Source organism: Ranitomeya variabilis, chromosome 6, assembly GCF_051348905.1.
Source record: "Ranitomeya variabilis isolate aRanVar5 chromosome 6, aRanVar5.hap1, whole genome shotgun sequence".
NCBI lineage: Eukaryota > Metazoa > Chordata > Amphibia > Anura > Dendrobatidae > Ranitomeya > Ranitomeya variabilis.
The window spans coordinates 15206884-15221602 of NC_135237.1; the positions used below are offsets into that span (position 1 = coordinate 15206884).

At 51.7% G+C, this 14719-nt stretch overlaps 1 protein-coding gene across 1 annotated transcript in view; it reads left to right on the forward strand.

Moving 5' to 3' along the window:
• Positions 1 to 11424: 11424 nt before the first annotated feature.
• The window catches only part of SMARCC1 (SWI/SNF related BAF chromatin remodeling complex subunit C1), a 42414-nt gene continuing 39119 nt past the window's right edge, over positions 11425 to 14719 (forward strand). Inside the window, exon 1 of the mRNA XM_077267885.1 lies at positions 11425 to 11867. Within this exon, the coding sequence (XP_077124000.1) occupies positions 11448 to 11867 (420 nt within the window). The 5' untranslated portion in view covers positions 11425 to 11447. The remainder of the gene's footprint in view (positions 11868 to 14719) is intronic.

Consider the following 14719-nt stretch of genomic DNA (forward strand, 5'->3'; position numbering starts at 1 on the left):
CACAGGAGCTTACACTCTATAGATACAGGAGGGGGAGGAGTCCTGACCACAGGAGCTTACACTCTATAGATACAGGAGGAGGAGTCCTGACCACAGGAGCTTACACTCTATAGATACAGGAGGAGGAAGAGTCCTGACCACAGGAGCTTACACTCTATAGATACAGGAGGGGGAGGAGTCCTGACCACAGGAGCTTACACTCTATAGATACAGGAGGAGGAGGAGTCCTGACCACAAGAGCTTACACTCTATAGATACAGGAGGAGGAGGAGCCCTGACCACAGGAGCTTACACTCTATAGATACAGGAGGAGGAGGAGCCCTGACAACAGGAGCTTACACTCTATAGATACAGGAGGAGGAGGAGTCCTGACCACAGGAGCTTACACTCTATAGATACAGGAGGAGGAGGAGCCCTGACCACAGGAGCTTACACTCTATAGATACAGGAGGAGGAGTCCTGACCACAGGAGCTTAAACTCTATAGATACAGGAGGAGGAAGAGTCCTGACCACAGGAGCTTACACTCTATAGATACAGGAGGGGGAGGAGTCCTGACCACAGGAGCTTACACTCTATAGATACAGGAGGAGGAGTCCTGACCACAGGAGCTTACACTCTATAGATACAGGAGGAGGAAGAGTCCTGACCACAGGAGCTTACACTCTATAGATACAGGAGGAGTCCTGACCACAGGAGCTTACACTCTATAGGTACAGGAGGAGTCCTGACCACAGGAGCTTACACTCTATAGGTACAGGAGGAGTCCTGACCACAGGAGCTTACACTCTATAAATACAGGAGGAGGAGGAGTCCTGAGCACAAGAGCTTACACTCTATAGATACAGGAGGAGGAGTCCTGACCACAGGAGCTTACACTCTATAGATACAGGAGGAGGAGTCCTGACCACAGGAGCTTACACTATATAGATACAAGTGAACGCTCGGACCCCTATGGCACAAACTGGTGGTCACGGCAGTTTGGGGGGCTGCAATGTCAATACTTCTTTGTCATAATTCAGGAAATAGAAAAAGTGATCAACTGCAGGTTCATGTCATCCAAAAAGACTAAAAAAAAATTACAAAATTAGATTCAGACTGTTTACTTACTAAAAATAATACATACTTGGTATTACCAAGTCTGTAAAAGACCGATCTAACCAAAGTATAAAATTTAATCATTTATTTGTTTTGGTTGCCACAACACTACCAAAAAGTGCAATAAGAAGCAATCTTAACATTAGGTACACGAGGAAAATGGTGTCAAGAAAAAAACGCAGGTCGACAAGCAAAAAAAAATCCCCCAAGCCATACATTGTCAGAAAATGAAAATGTTACCGGTCTCAGAAAATAACAATCCAATTTGGTTTTTTTATACACTGTCACGGATCCCTCTCCGTGCTGCCACCAATTTGTCACGTACCCGCTCTCAGCACGCGACTTGGGGTTGCGCCTGCGAGGGTTAATCTATCTCCCCTCTCACAGTCAAGCATTCAACCTCTGTCCTATGCTGAAATGGGAGCATAAATCACACGCCGATCCAGGCCACACACCCGCTCATACATGCTGCCACCACTCACCGAACACATGGGCGATGAGTCCCGGAAATATTACTACTACTGTCTGCCACTCATAAGACTCACACAGTTTCAGGCTATGGATTCTTTAGAACATACAAGCTTCAACTAGTTAAAGTTTTATACTTTAATACAAAAGGTACAGTGCTTACAATAAAAAGGGTATAAAAATATGGTAATAAGACATACAAATATGCAAAACAGTTATAAAAATAAACAGGAGAAAACTTACAGAAATAGCTAACTTTGTATTCTGCTCCCTGAGGGGGGAATGAATATGGACTGGAACACATCAGCTCGGCTGCCCTCAATCTGTGAACACGATTCTATGTATACAGGCCTAATTTATAGAGTCACCCTGGAGGTCAGATTTCTAGACCAGCCTCTCAGGTTGATATTATAATTGCTCGTTTTTCACTGGGCCATGGCCACTCCATCAATGAATATATTATTTCTCTGCAATTCCTTCTGTAAAGTTTCCCACAAATAGTGTCAGGCTGTAATTGACATCTATCTTCAAAAGAGCTAGGAGGTGCGAAATGTTTCCCTTTCCTGGTTCCCAGCACGACCCCCTGGCGAGATTGGAGACAGTAGACGGCCCTCTAAAGATACATATATGTTGTGACCTTTGTGAGACCTGCAGTCTCAGGACAGATGTTAAACTACTGCTGGTTACATGTATAAACCTATACATATTTCACTACACACATATATACATATATACCTATTTCACTACATACACGTTTGTCATTTCTCTGATGTTACTGAGCTGGAGAATCTCATAACCAGGTAATTTTACTGCACAATGAATGATGTAAGGCCAGAACCTGAAAAACGGCTCATCAAGGGCTCAAGGCTTTGATCTTGTAGGTCTAGGACATTGACAGGAGGCTACAGTGGACATAAAAGTCTAAGCACATTATTAAAATGCAAGGTTTTTGTCATGTAAGAAATCCCACCAAGAAGAATAATTTCAGAACTTTTATGTCACCCAAAATCCATCGAGAAACAAAGAGAAATAAAAGCAGTTGGAGAAAAATAAAACTACAATAATGTAGTTGCATTAGTGTAGGCACCCTCTGATAATGGGGGATGTGGTTGTGCTCAGAATTAGCCACATTTACATAGTAGTCAGTGGTCGGCCGTCTCCACATAGACAGTGTCGCTGTTCTAGGATATTTTTCCTGGCATTTTCTGGTCCATAAACAGCTGACAACACAGCAAAGGGATCTCATTGTGGAAAGTTGCCAGTGAGGAGAAGGTACAAAAACATTTACCAGACATCAGATCTACCATGGAGCACTGTGACGACGTCATGAGGAAGAGGCTTACATTTGGCATAGCAGTGACATTACCTAGAATTAGACTTCCCTCAAAAACTGCGGAAAAAAAGCAAGAAAATTGTTCCAGGAATCTGCCAAGAAGAAGAAAACCTGAAAAAAACATGGAAGAATTGTGGAAAAATAAATAATTTTTCACCAGACACTTGTCCAGTATAGACAATAAAGGCCACCAGCTGCCATGTGCCAACTGAGGTAATCTGCTGCACTGTGACACCTCACACTGAGGTAATCTGCTGCTCTGTGACACCTCACACTGAGGTAATCTGCTGCTACTATGTGACACCTCACACTGAGGTAACCTGCTGCACCGTGACACCTCTCACTGAGGTAATCTGCTGCTACTATGTGACACCTCACACTGAGGTAATCTGCTGCTCTGTGACACCTCTCACTGAGGTAATCTGCTGCTACTATGTGACACCTCACACTGAGGTAATCTGCTGCTCTGTGACACCTCACACTGAGGTAACCTGCTGCTCTGTGACACCTCACACTGACGTAATCTGCTGCTACTATGTGACACCTCACACTGAGGTAATCTGCTGCACTGTGACACCTCACACTGAGGTAATCTGCTGCTCTGTGACACCTCACACTGAGGTAATCTGCTGCTACTATGTGACACCACACTGAGGTAATCTGCTGCTCTGTGACACCTCACACTGAGGTAATCTGCTGCTCTGTGACACCTCACACTGACGTAATCTGCTGCACCGTGACACCTCACACTGAGGTAACCTGCTGCTCTGTGACACCTCACACTGACGTAATCTGCTGCTACTATGTGACACCTCACACTGAGGTAATCTGCTGCTCTGTGACACCTCACACTGAGGTAACCTGCTGCACCGTGACACCTCTCACTGAGGTAATCTGCTGCTACTATGTGACACCTCACACTGAGGTAATCTGCTGCTCTGTGACACCTCACACTGAGGTAACCTGCTGCACCGTGACACCTCTCACTGAGGTAATCTGCTGCTACTATGTGACACCTCACACTGAGGTAATCTGCTGCTCTGTGACACCTCACACTGAGGTAACCTGCTGCACCGTGACACCTCACTGAGGTAATCTGCTGCTACTATGTGACACCTCACATTGAGGTAATCTGCTGCACTGTGACACCTCACACTGAGGTCACAAATCGGGGTGACCTTTGGCTATCACATGTGCAGGGGGCTTATGTTAGTTATCCCTCCACTGCTACAATGTGATGAAAACATAAACAAGAATATTGACCCATCAATTTACCGCAGGGGCTTATTTTAGTTATCCCACTGCTGCTACAATATATCACGAACTGCAGGGATTTATGTATATCCCGCTTTCCAGTTCCGCTTCGTAACTTGCAGCTCTCTGGCGCCCCCCTTACCCTCAGGTCAGTCAGGGAACTACACCTAGGATAATTGGTCGCAGGATGGGCCGTTTCACTGTGGACTGGCTAGCAGGCACGCTGCAGCGAGGGAATTATAAATGCAGACAATAGCTTATAAAACCCCATTCTGTCGCTGCCAGCTGTACCACCTAGCCCAGAACACACTTCGCTGCCACCAGCTCAGATTTCTCCACAGAGAGGTCCAGAGCCAACCCAAATTAGTAGCGTAATTAACTCCAGAAGACTTAGGGTACGTTTTAGAGCAAGAAAACCAAAGCTAGTAATTATTATATTTTACTTCATAAAAGATTATTCAGAGTTTATAAAAGGTATATAAGATTTTACAATATGAGACAATTTAAAGTATGTACAGCAATTATGAAAAAAACAGGGATTAAAACAGAAAGTAAGGCTATGTCTCCACGTTCAGGATGGCCGGCGGTATCGCCGCTCGGCGCTAAGCCCCGCCCCCTTTCTGGGACGCGATCATGCCGGATGTGTTAACTCTTCACATCCGGGATGATCGCTCGCTCCCATAGGGCCCTGTGATATGCCTTGCGGGGACGCTGCGTCCCCGCAAGGTGTACGGACATGCTGCGATCTGAAAAGACGCGCAGCATGTCCGGAGTCGCAGGGCCGCCGCGTGCGTGTTTCCACGCATAGTGGAGACGGGATTTCATAAAATCCCCTCCACTATGCTGGAACATCTGGACGCTGCTTATTTGACGCTGCAGCTCTGCGCAGCGTCAAAAAAGCAGCGTTTCCTGACCGTGGAAACATACCCTAACACTCCCATGTGCTCAGATCATTTCAGCTAACCATGCTGGTGGGTGGAGCCAAATATCCCAGTTCATCAGGGAGTCTGGATAGTGTGAAGCCCCAGGCAAGAATGAAGGTTGGGTTGAGTGCAGTGCCTTATACTTGCAGGCTTGTGACATCACTAAAGGGGCTGGTTTACCTGCACCCTCCCCTCAAAGTTATAGATTTAACCAGCAATACTTATAATTCTCATAACTTGGCTCGCGAATCTAGCAGAGTAACGGCACACACCTCACTCTTCTTATATTGAAATTAGCTATTCATAGAGTCTAGACTCGGGCTAACTGTTCCACACCGTTCAGGAGAAATCCACACTTTGTACTCCTTGTGTTTTGCTGCTAGCGCTTACAGTGGTTGACAGATCTACCGATGACAACTCGCAATATGTACTGCTTATTTTTCTAGCCCAAATCGGTGGCCCAATATCTCACTATAATAGAGCAAAGAACCTCATGTCTTTTGAGAGCGACTATACCAGTTTCAGCTGGTACTAGATGGGAGAATTGTCTACCACAGCTACAGGGGCCATAAACATTCTTGTGGGCAGAGGAAATGAGAGGTTTAAGATTCACACACAGCAGCAGAAGAGAAGGGGGTCGGACTAGCCCGCAGTGTGTGTGATAACAAGGAAAACTAAGTGAAATTTATACACTATTTCATACATTAATGTGACAGAGGTAATCTGCTGCACTGTGAGACCTCACACAGGCAATCTGCTGCACCGTGACACCTCACACTGAGGTAATCTGCTGCTGCTATGTGACACCTTAGGCTGGGGTCACACATGGCGTAAGCAAATACGCCACGTATTATACGTCCGTACTACGGCCGTAATACGGAGAAATGTCCCCAAAATATTGATCCGTAGTCAGGGTGTGTCAGCGTATTTTGCGCATGGCATCCTCCGTATGTAATCCGTATGGCATCCGTACTGCGAGATTTTCGCGCAGGCTTGCAAAACCGACATCTAATGGATTTATGTGCTCAAATGTTAGGGAAAACATATATACAGTATATATATATATATATATGTCATTGAGACACATATATATATATTCTGTATTTAGATTTCATTCAGCGCGATATCTGTGAACAGCCGCTAATTCAATTGCCGGCTTTTCATTTCTCCTGCACAAACCCGACATGATATGAGACATGATTACATACAGTAAACCATCTCATATCCCCTTTTTTTTGGCATATTCCACATTACTAATGTTAGTAGTGTGTATGTGCAAAATTTCAGCGCTGTAGCTGCTGAAATAAAGGGTTAAATGGCGGAAAAAATTGGCGTGGGCTCCCGCGCAATTTTCTCCGCCAGAGTGGTAAAGCCAGTGACTGACGGCAGATATTAATAGCCAGGAGAGGGTCCATGGTTATTGGCCCCCCCGTGGCTAAAAACATCTGCCCCCAGCCACCCCAGAAAAGGCACATCTGGAAGATGCGCCAATTCTGGCACTTGGCCACTCTCTTCCCACTCCCTGTAGCGGTGGGATATGGGGTAATGAAGGGTTAATGCCACCTTGCTATTGTAAGGTGACATTAAGCCAGATTAATAATGGAGAGGCGTCAATTATGACACCTATCCATTATTAATCCAATTGTAGGAAAGGGTTAAAAAACACACACACACATGATTACAAAGTAGTTTAATGAAATAAACACAGCGGTTGTTGTAATAATTTATTGTTCTCCCATTCCATTTCCAGGACCTCGCTTGGCAACATAATAAACGCACAAGATACATACCTTCTGCTGTCAGATCTCGTCCCACGAAGTAATCCATCTGAAGGGGTTAACTAATATTACAGGCTGGAGCCCTGCAAATGCAGCTGTGCTCCGTGCTTGTAATCCCCGGGGAATGAATGAAATGTAGGTCATTGACCTACATTTCCTTCAGTCGCGGTGATGCGCCCCTGCTGGATGTTCTCATGAACTGCAGCCTGGGAACTTTTTCCCACGCTCCAGGTCATATGAGGACATCCACCAGGGGGCGCCTCACCGCGACTGAAGGAAATGTAGGTCAATGACCTACATTTCATTCATTCCCCGGGGATTACAAGCACGGAGCACAGCTGCATTTGCAGGGCTCCTGCCTGTAATATTAGTTAACCCCTTCAGATGGATTACTTCGTGGGACGAGATCTGACAGCAGAAGGTATGTATCTTGTGCGTTTATTATGTTGCCAAGCGAGGTCCTGGAAATGGAATGGGAGAACAATAAATTATTACAACAACCGCTGTGTTTATTTCATTAAACTACTTTGTAATCATGTGTGTGTGTGTTTTTTAACCCTTTCCTACAATTGGATTAATAATGGATAGGTGTCATAATTGACGCCTCTCCATTATTAATCTGGCTTAATGTCACCTTACAATAGCAAGGTGGCATTAACCCTTCATTACCCCATATCCCACCGCTACAGGGAGTGGGAAGAGAGTGGCCAAGTGCCAGAATAGGCGCATCTTCCAGATGTGCCTTTTCTGGGGTGGCTGGGGGCAGATGTTTTTAGCCACGGGGGGGCCAATAACCATGGACCCTTCCCTGGCTATTAATATCTGCCCTCAGTCACTGGCTTTACCACTCTGGCGGAGAAAATTGCGCGGGAGCCCACGCCAATTTTTTCCGCCATTTAACCCTTTATTTCAGCAGCTACAGCGCTGAAATTTTGCACATACACACTACTAACATTAGTAGTGTGGAATATGCAACAAAAAAGGGGATATGAGATGGTTTACTGTATGAAAACCATGTCTCATATCCTGTCGGGTTTGTGCAGGAGAAATGAAAAGCCGGCAATTGAATTACCGACTTTTCACTAACAGCGCTGCGTATTTCTCGCAAGTCACACTGCAGGTCCGTGTGGAATCCGTATTTTTCGCGCCCCCATAGACTTTCATTGGCGTATTATTTGCGCAGTACGCTGACAAACGCAGCATGCTGCGATTTTGTACGGCCGTAGAAAGCCGTATAATACTGAACCGTAATATACGGCTAATAGGAGCAGCCCCATTGAGAATAATTGTGCCGTATGTAATGCGAGTTTTACGGACGTAGTTTCTGCGCTCTTACGTCCGTAAAACTCGCATGTGTGACCCCAGCCTTACACTGAGGTAATCTGCTGCACTGTGACACCTCACACTGAGGTAATCTGCTGCACTGTGACACCTCACACTGAGGTAATCTGCACCGTGAGACCTCACACTGAGGTAATCTGCTGCACTGTGACACCTCACACTGAGGTAATCTGCTGCACTGTGACCCCTCACACTGAAGTAATCTGCTGCACTGTGACCCCTCACACTGAGGTAATCTGCTGCACTGTGACCCTTCACACTGAGGTAATCTGCTGCACTGTGACCCCTCACACTGAGGTAATCTGCTGCACTGTGACACCTCACACTGAGGTAACCTGCTGCACCGTGACACCTCACGCTGAGGTAATTTGCTGCACTGTGACACCTCACACTGAGGTAATCTGCTGCTACTATGTGACACCTCACACTGAGGTAATCTGAACTGTGACACCTCACACTAAGGTAATCTGCTGCACTGTGACACATTACACTGTAATCTGCTGCACTGTGACCCCTCACACTGAGGTAACCTGCTGCACTGTGACACCTCACACTGAGGTAATTTGCTGCACTGTGACACCTCACACCGAGGTAATCTGCTGCTACTATGTGACACCTCACACTGTGGTAATCTACTGCACTGTGACACCTCACACTGAGGTAATCTGTTGCTATGTGACACCACACATTGAGGTAATCTGCTGCACTGTGACACCTCACACTGAAGTAATCTGCTGCCCTGTGACACCTCACACTGTGTAATCTGCACTGTAACACCTCACACCGAGGTAATCTGCTGCTACTATGTGACACCTCACACTGTGGTAATCTACTGCACTGTGACACCTCACACTGAGGTAATCTGTTGCTACTATGTGACACCACACATTGAGATAATCTGCTGCACTGTGACACCGCACACTGAAGTAATCTGCTGCCCTGTGACACCTCACACTGTGTAATCTGCACTGCGACACCTCACACTGAGGTAATCTGCTGTTACTATGTGACACCTCACACTAAGGTAATCTGCTGCCCTGTGACACCTCACACTGAGGTAATCTGCACTGCGACACCTCACACTGAGGTAATCTGCTGTTACTATATGACACCTCACACTGAGGTAATCTGCTGCACTGTGACCCCTCACACTGAGGTAATCTGCTGCTACTATGTGACACCTCACATTGAGGTAATCTGCTGCCCTGTGACGCCTCACACTGAGGTAATCTGCTGTTACTATATGACACCTCACACTGAGGTAATCTGCTGCACTGTGACCCCTCACACTGAGGTAATCTGCTGCTACTATGTGACACCTCACATTGAGGTAATCTGCTGCACTGTGACACCTCACACTGAGGTAATCTGCTGCACTGCAACACCTCACACTGAGGTAATCTGCTGCACTGCAACACCTCACACTGAGGTAATCTGCTGCACTGCGACACCTCACACTGAGGTAATCTGCTGCACTGTGACCCCTCACTGAGGTAATCTGCTGCACTGTGACACCTCACACTGAAGTAATCTGCTGCCCTGTGACACCTCACACTGTGTAATCTGCACTGTGACACCTCACACTGAGGTAATCTGCTGTTACTATATGACACCTCACACTGAGGTAATCTGCTGCACTGTGACCCCTCACACTGAGGTAATCTGCTGCTACTGTGACACCTCACACTGTGGTAATCTACTGCACTGTGACACCTCACACTGAGGTAATCTGCTGCCCTGTGACACCTCACACTGAGGTAATCTGCTGCACTGTGACCCCTCACTGAGGTAATCTGCTGCACTGTGACACCTCTCACTGTAATCTGCTGCACTGCGACACCTCACACTGAGGTAATCTGCTGCTACTATGTGACACCTCACACTGTGGTAATCTGCTGCACTGTGACACCTCACATTGAGGTAATCTGCTGCACTGTGACACCTCACACTGAGGTAATCTGCTGCCCTGTGACGCCTCACACTGAGGTAATCTGCTGCACTGTGACCCCTCACACTGAGGTAATCTGCTGCACTGTGACCCCTCACTGAGGTACTCTGCTGCACTGTGACACCTCTCACTGTAATCTGCTGCACTGCGACACCTCACACTGAGGTAATCTGCTGCACTGTGACCCCTCACTGAGGAAATCTGCTGCACTGCAACACCTCACACTGAGGTAATCTGCTGCACTGTGACCCCTCACACTGAGGTAATCTGCTGCACTGCGACACCTCACACTGAGGTAATCTGCTGCACTGCGACACCTCACACTGAGGTAATCTGCTGCACTGTGACACCTCACACTGAGGTAATCTGCTGCACTGTGACACCTCTCACTGTAATCTGCTGCTACTATGTGACACCTCACACTGAGGTAATCTGCTGCACTGTGACCCCTCACTGAGGTAATCTGCTGCACTGTGACACCTCACACTGAGGTAATCTGCATCGATTCGTGACACCTCACACTGAGGTAATCTGCTGCACTGTGACACCTCTCACTGTAATCTGCTGCACTGCGACACCTCACACTGAGGTAATCTGCTGCTACTATGTGACACCTCACACTGAGGTAATCTGCTGCACGGTGACACCTCACACTGCGGAAATCTGCTGCAATCTGACACCTCATACTACACTCGCCTTCCCGCGCTTTTCTACAGATTGGCACTGCGCATGCGTCCTTCCCTACAACCCAATCTTGTCAATAAAGTTTATTTTGTAGACAGAAAACGTCGCTTTGTGCCCTACTGCTCAAGCGTGCTGACGTTGCCGTGCGTGTTCAGTAGGGGCGTGGCTAGACAATCGACGCGCTCTGGTGGGTTAGGACTGTTTGGAATAAACAAGACTCATAATAAAGGCGTGGTCTACTCAGTGGGCGTGCATTAGAAGCGCTACAAACCAATCACAGACCTGCCTCGGCAATGATTGACAGCTGATAGAAATAGATGAATGAATTAGGTGGGTGGAGCAAGATTTCTTTAATTATAGAGCAGGAGGAGCTTAGCGTTTGATGGCTACTTTGCGGGATGTGGTCGTTGCGAATGGGGGTGTGTCCTAGTTGGAGTTTCCAAATGAGTGGGCGTGTGTATCAGTGAGTGTGGGCGTGGTGTTTGTGTTTGGCAGTCCGTGGGGCCAGCTGCCTCGGTGCAGTAGGCGTGTCCTTCCCGTGATTGGCAGTCGGAGGGGGAGGGTCTCCCGCTCTGCACAGGCCGCAGCAGCATTGCCCGGCAGGCAGCGAGTGTGGCGGCGATGAAACAAAGGCAGGTCGGGCTCGGCGTCCCCGGCGGCTGTAACGGCAGCAGCGGCGGAGGAGACGGCAGGCTGGCGGGGCCCAGGCAGAGGAGAAGGCGCCGCCGGGGAGGCGGAGCGGCTGCCGGGGAGGAAGGCAGCCCGGCCACACGCCAGTACCAGCAGGCCGGGCCTCGCCGGGAGGAGCCCCGGAGGGATCCCGAGGAGGAAGAGGACGGAGAAGAGGAGGACGAGGAAGAGGAGGAAGAGGAGGAGTGTGAGGGGGAGGAGGACGACGGCGGCGACGGGGACTCCATGGCCGCTCCGCTGGTGCAGGCCCGGAGGAAGGACGGAGGCCCGGCCGCCAAGTTCTGGGAGAGTCCGGACACCGTGTCCCAGCTGGACGGCGTGCGGGTGTGGATCGGCAAGAACTACAAGAAGGTGAGGGGAGGTCTGGGGGATAAGGAGGCCCGAGGAGGAGAGGTCTGGGGGGAAAGGGAGGCCCGAGGAGGAGAGGTCTGGGGATAAGGAGGCCCGAGGAGGAGAGGTCTGGGGGGAAAGGGAGGCCCGAGGAGGAGAGGTCTGGGGGATAAGGAGGCCCGAGGAGGAGAGGTCTGGGGGATAAGGAGGCCCGAGGAGGAGAAGTCTGGGGGGTAAGGAGGCCCGGGGAGGAGAGGTCTGGGGGATAAGGAGGCCCGAGGAGGAGAGGTCTGGGGATAAGGAGGCCCGAGGAGGAGAGGTCTGGGGATAAGGAGGCCCGAGGAGGAGAGGTCTGGGGGATAAGGAGGCCCGAGGAGGAGAGGTCTGGGGGATAAGGAGGCCCGAGGAGGAGAAGTCTGGGGGATAAGGAGGCCCGAGGAGGAGAGGTCTGGGGGGTAAGGAGGCCCGGGGAGGAGAGGTCTGGGGGGTAAGGAGGCCCGGGGAGGAGAGGTCTGGGGATAAGGAGGCCCGAGGAGGAGAGGTCTGGGGGATAAGGAGGCCCGAGGAGGAGAGGTCTGGGGGATAAGGAGGCCCGAGGAGGAGAGGTCTGGGGGATAAGGAGGCCCGAGGAGGAGAGGTCTGGGGGATAAGGAGGCCCGAGGAGGAGAGGTCTGGGGGATAAGGAGGCCCGAGGAGGAGAGGTCTGGGGGATAAGGAGGCCCGAGGAGGAGAGGTCTGGGGGATAAGGAGGCCCGAGGAGGAGAGGTCTGGGGGATAAGGAGGCCCGAGGAGGAGAGGTCTGGGGGATAAGGAGGCCCGAGGAGGAGAGGTCTGGGGGATAAGGAGGCCCGAGGAGGAGAGGTCTGGGGGATAAGGAGGCCCGAGGAGGAGAGGTCTGGGGGATAAGGAGGCCCGAGGAGGAGAAGTCTGGGGGGTAAGGAGGCCCGGGGAGGAGAGGTCTGGGGGATAAGGAGGCCCGAGGAGGAGAGGTCTGGGGGATAAGGAGGCCCGAGGAGGAGAAGTCTGGGGGATAAGGAGGCCCGAGGAGGAGAGGTCTGGGGGATAAGGAGGCCCGAGGAGGAGAAGTCTGGGGGGTAAGGAGGCCCGGGGAGGAGAGGTCTGGGGGGTAAGGAGGCCCGAGGAGGAGAGGTCTGGGGGGTAAGGAGGCCCGAGGAGGAGGAGAGGTCTGGGGGGTAAGGAGGCCCGAGGAGGAGGAGAGGTCTGGGGGGTAAGGAGGCCCGAGGAGGAGGAGAGGTCTGGGGGGTAAGGAGGCCCGAGGAGGAGGAGGAGAGGTCTGGGGGGTAAGGAGGCCCGAGGAGGAGGAGGAGAGGTCTGGGGGGTAAGGAGGCCCGAGGAGGAGGAGAGGTCTGGGGGGTAAGGAGGCCCGAGGAGGAGGAGAGGTCTGGGGGGTAAGGAGGCCCGAGGAGGAGGAGAGGTCTGGGGGGTAAGGAGGCCCGAGGAGGAGGAGAGGTCTGGGGGGTAAGGAGGCCCGAGGAGGAGGAGAGGTCTGGGGGGTAAGGAGGCCCGAGGAGGAGGAGAGGTCTGGGGGGTAAGGAGGCCCGAGGAGGAGGAGAGGTCTGGGGGGTAAGGAGGCCCGAGGAGGAGGAGAGGTCTGGGGGGTAAGGAGGCCCGAGGAGGAGGAGAGGTCTGGGGGGTAAGGAGGCCCCGAGGAGGAGAGGTCTGGGGGATAAGGAGGCCCCGAGGAGGAGAGGTCTGGGGGATAAGGAGGCCCCGAGGAGGAGAGGTCTGGGGGATAAGGAGGCCCCGAGGAGGAGAGGTCTGGGGGGTAAGGAGGCCCGAGGAGGAGGAGAGGTCTGGGGGGTAAGGAGGCCCGAGGAGGAGGAGAGGTCTGGGGGGTAAGGAGGCCCGAGGAGGAGGAGAGGTCTGGGGGGTAAGGAGGCCCGAGGAGGAGGAGAGGTCTGGGGGGTAAGGAGGCCCGAGGAGGAGGAGAGGTCTGGGGGGTAAGGAGGCCCGAGGAGGAGGAGAGGTCTGGGGGGTAAGGAGGCCCGAGGAGGAGGAGAGGTCTGGGGGGTAAGGAGGCCCGAGGAGGAGGAGAGGTCTGGGGGGTAAGGAGGCCCGAGGAGGAGGAGAGGTCTGGGGGGTAAGGAGGCCCGAGGAGGAGGAGAGGTCTGGGGGGTAAGGAGGCCCGAGGAGGAGGAGAGGTCTGGGGGGTAAGGAGGCCCGAGGAGGAGGAGAGGTCTGGGGGGTAAGGAGGCCCGAGGAGGAGGAGAGGTCTGGGGGGTAAGGAGGCCCGAGGAGGAGGAGAGGTCTGGGGGGTAAGGAGGCCCGAGGAGGAGGAGAGGTCTGGGGGGTAAGGAGGCCCGAGGAGGAGGAGAGGTCTGGGGGGTAAGGAGGCCCGAGGAGGAGGAGAGGTCTGGGGGGTAAGGAGGCCCGAGGAGGAGGAGAGGTCTGGGGGGTAAGGAGGCCCGAGGAGGAGGAGAGGTCTGGGGGGTAAGGAGGCCCGAGGAGGAGGAGAGGTCTGGGGGGTAAGGAGGCCCGAGGAGGAGGAGAGGTCTGGGGGGTAAGGAGGCCCGAGGAGGAGGAGAGGTCTGGGGGGTAAGGAGGCCCGAGGAGGAGGAGAGGTCTGGGGGGTAAGGAGGCCCCGAGGAGGAGGAGAGGTCTGGGGGATAAGGAGGCCCCGAGGAGGAGGAGAGGTCTGGGGATAAGGAGGCCCCGAGGAGGAGAGGTCTGGGGATAAGGAGGCCCCGAGGAGGAGAGGTCTGGGGATAAGGAGGCCCCGAGGAGGAGAGGTCTGGGGGATAAGGAGGCCCGAGGAGGAGGAGGAGAGGTCTAGGGGATAAGGAGGCCCGAGGAGGAGGAGGAGAGGTCTGGGGGGAAAGGGAGGCCTGAGGAGGAGAGGTCTGGGGGGAAAG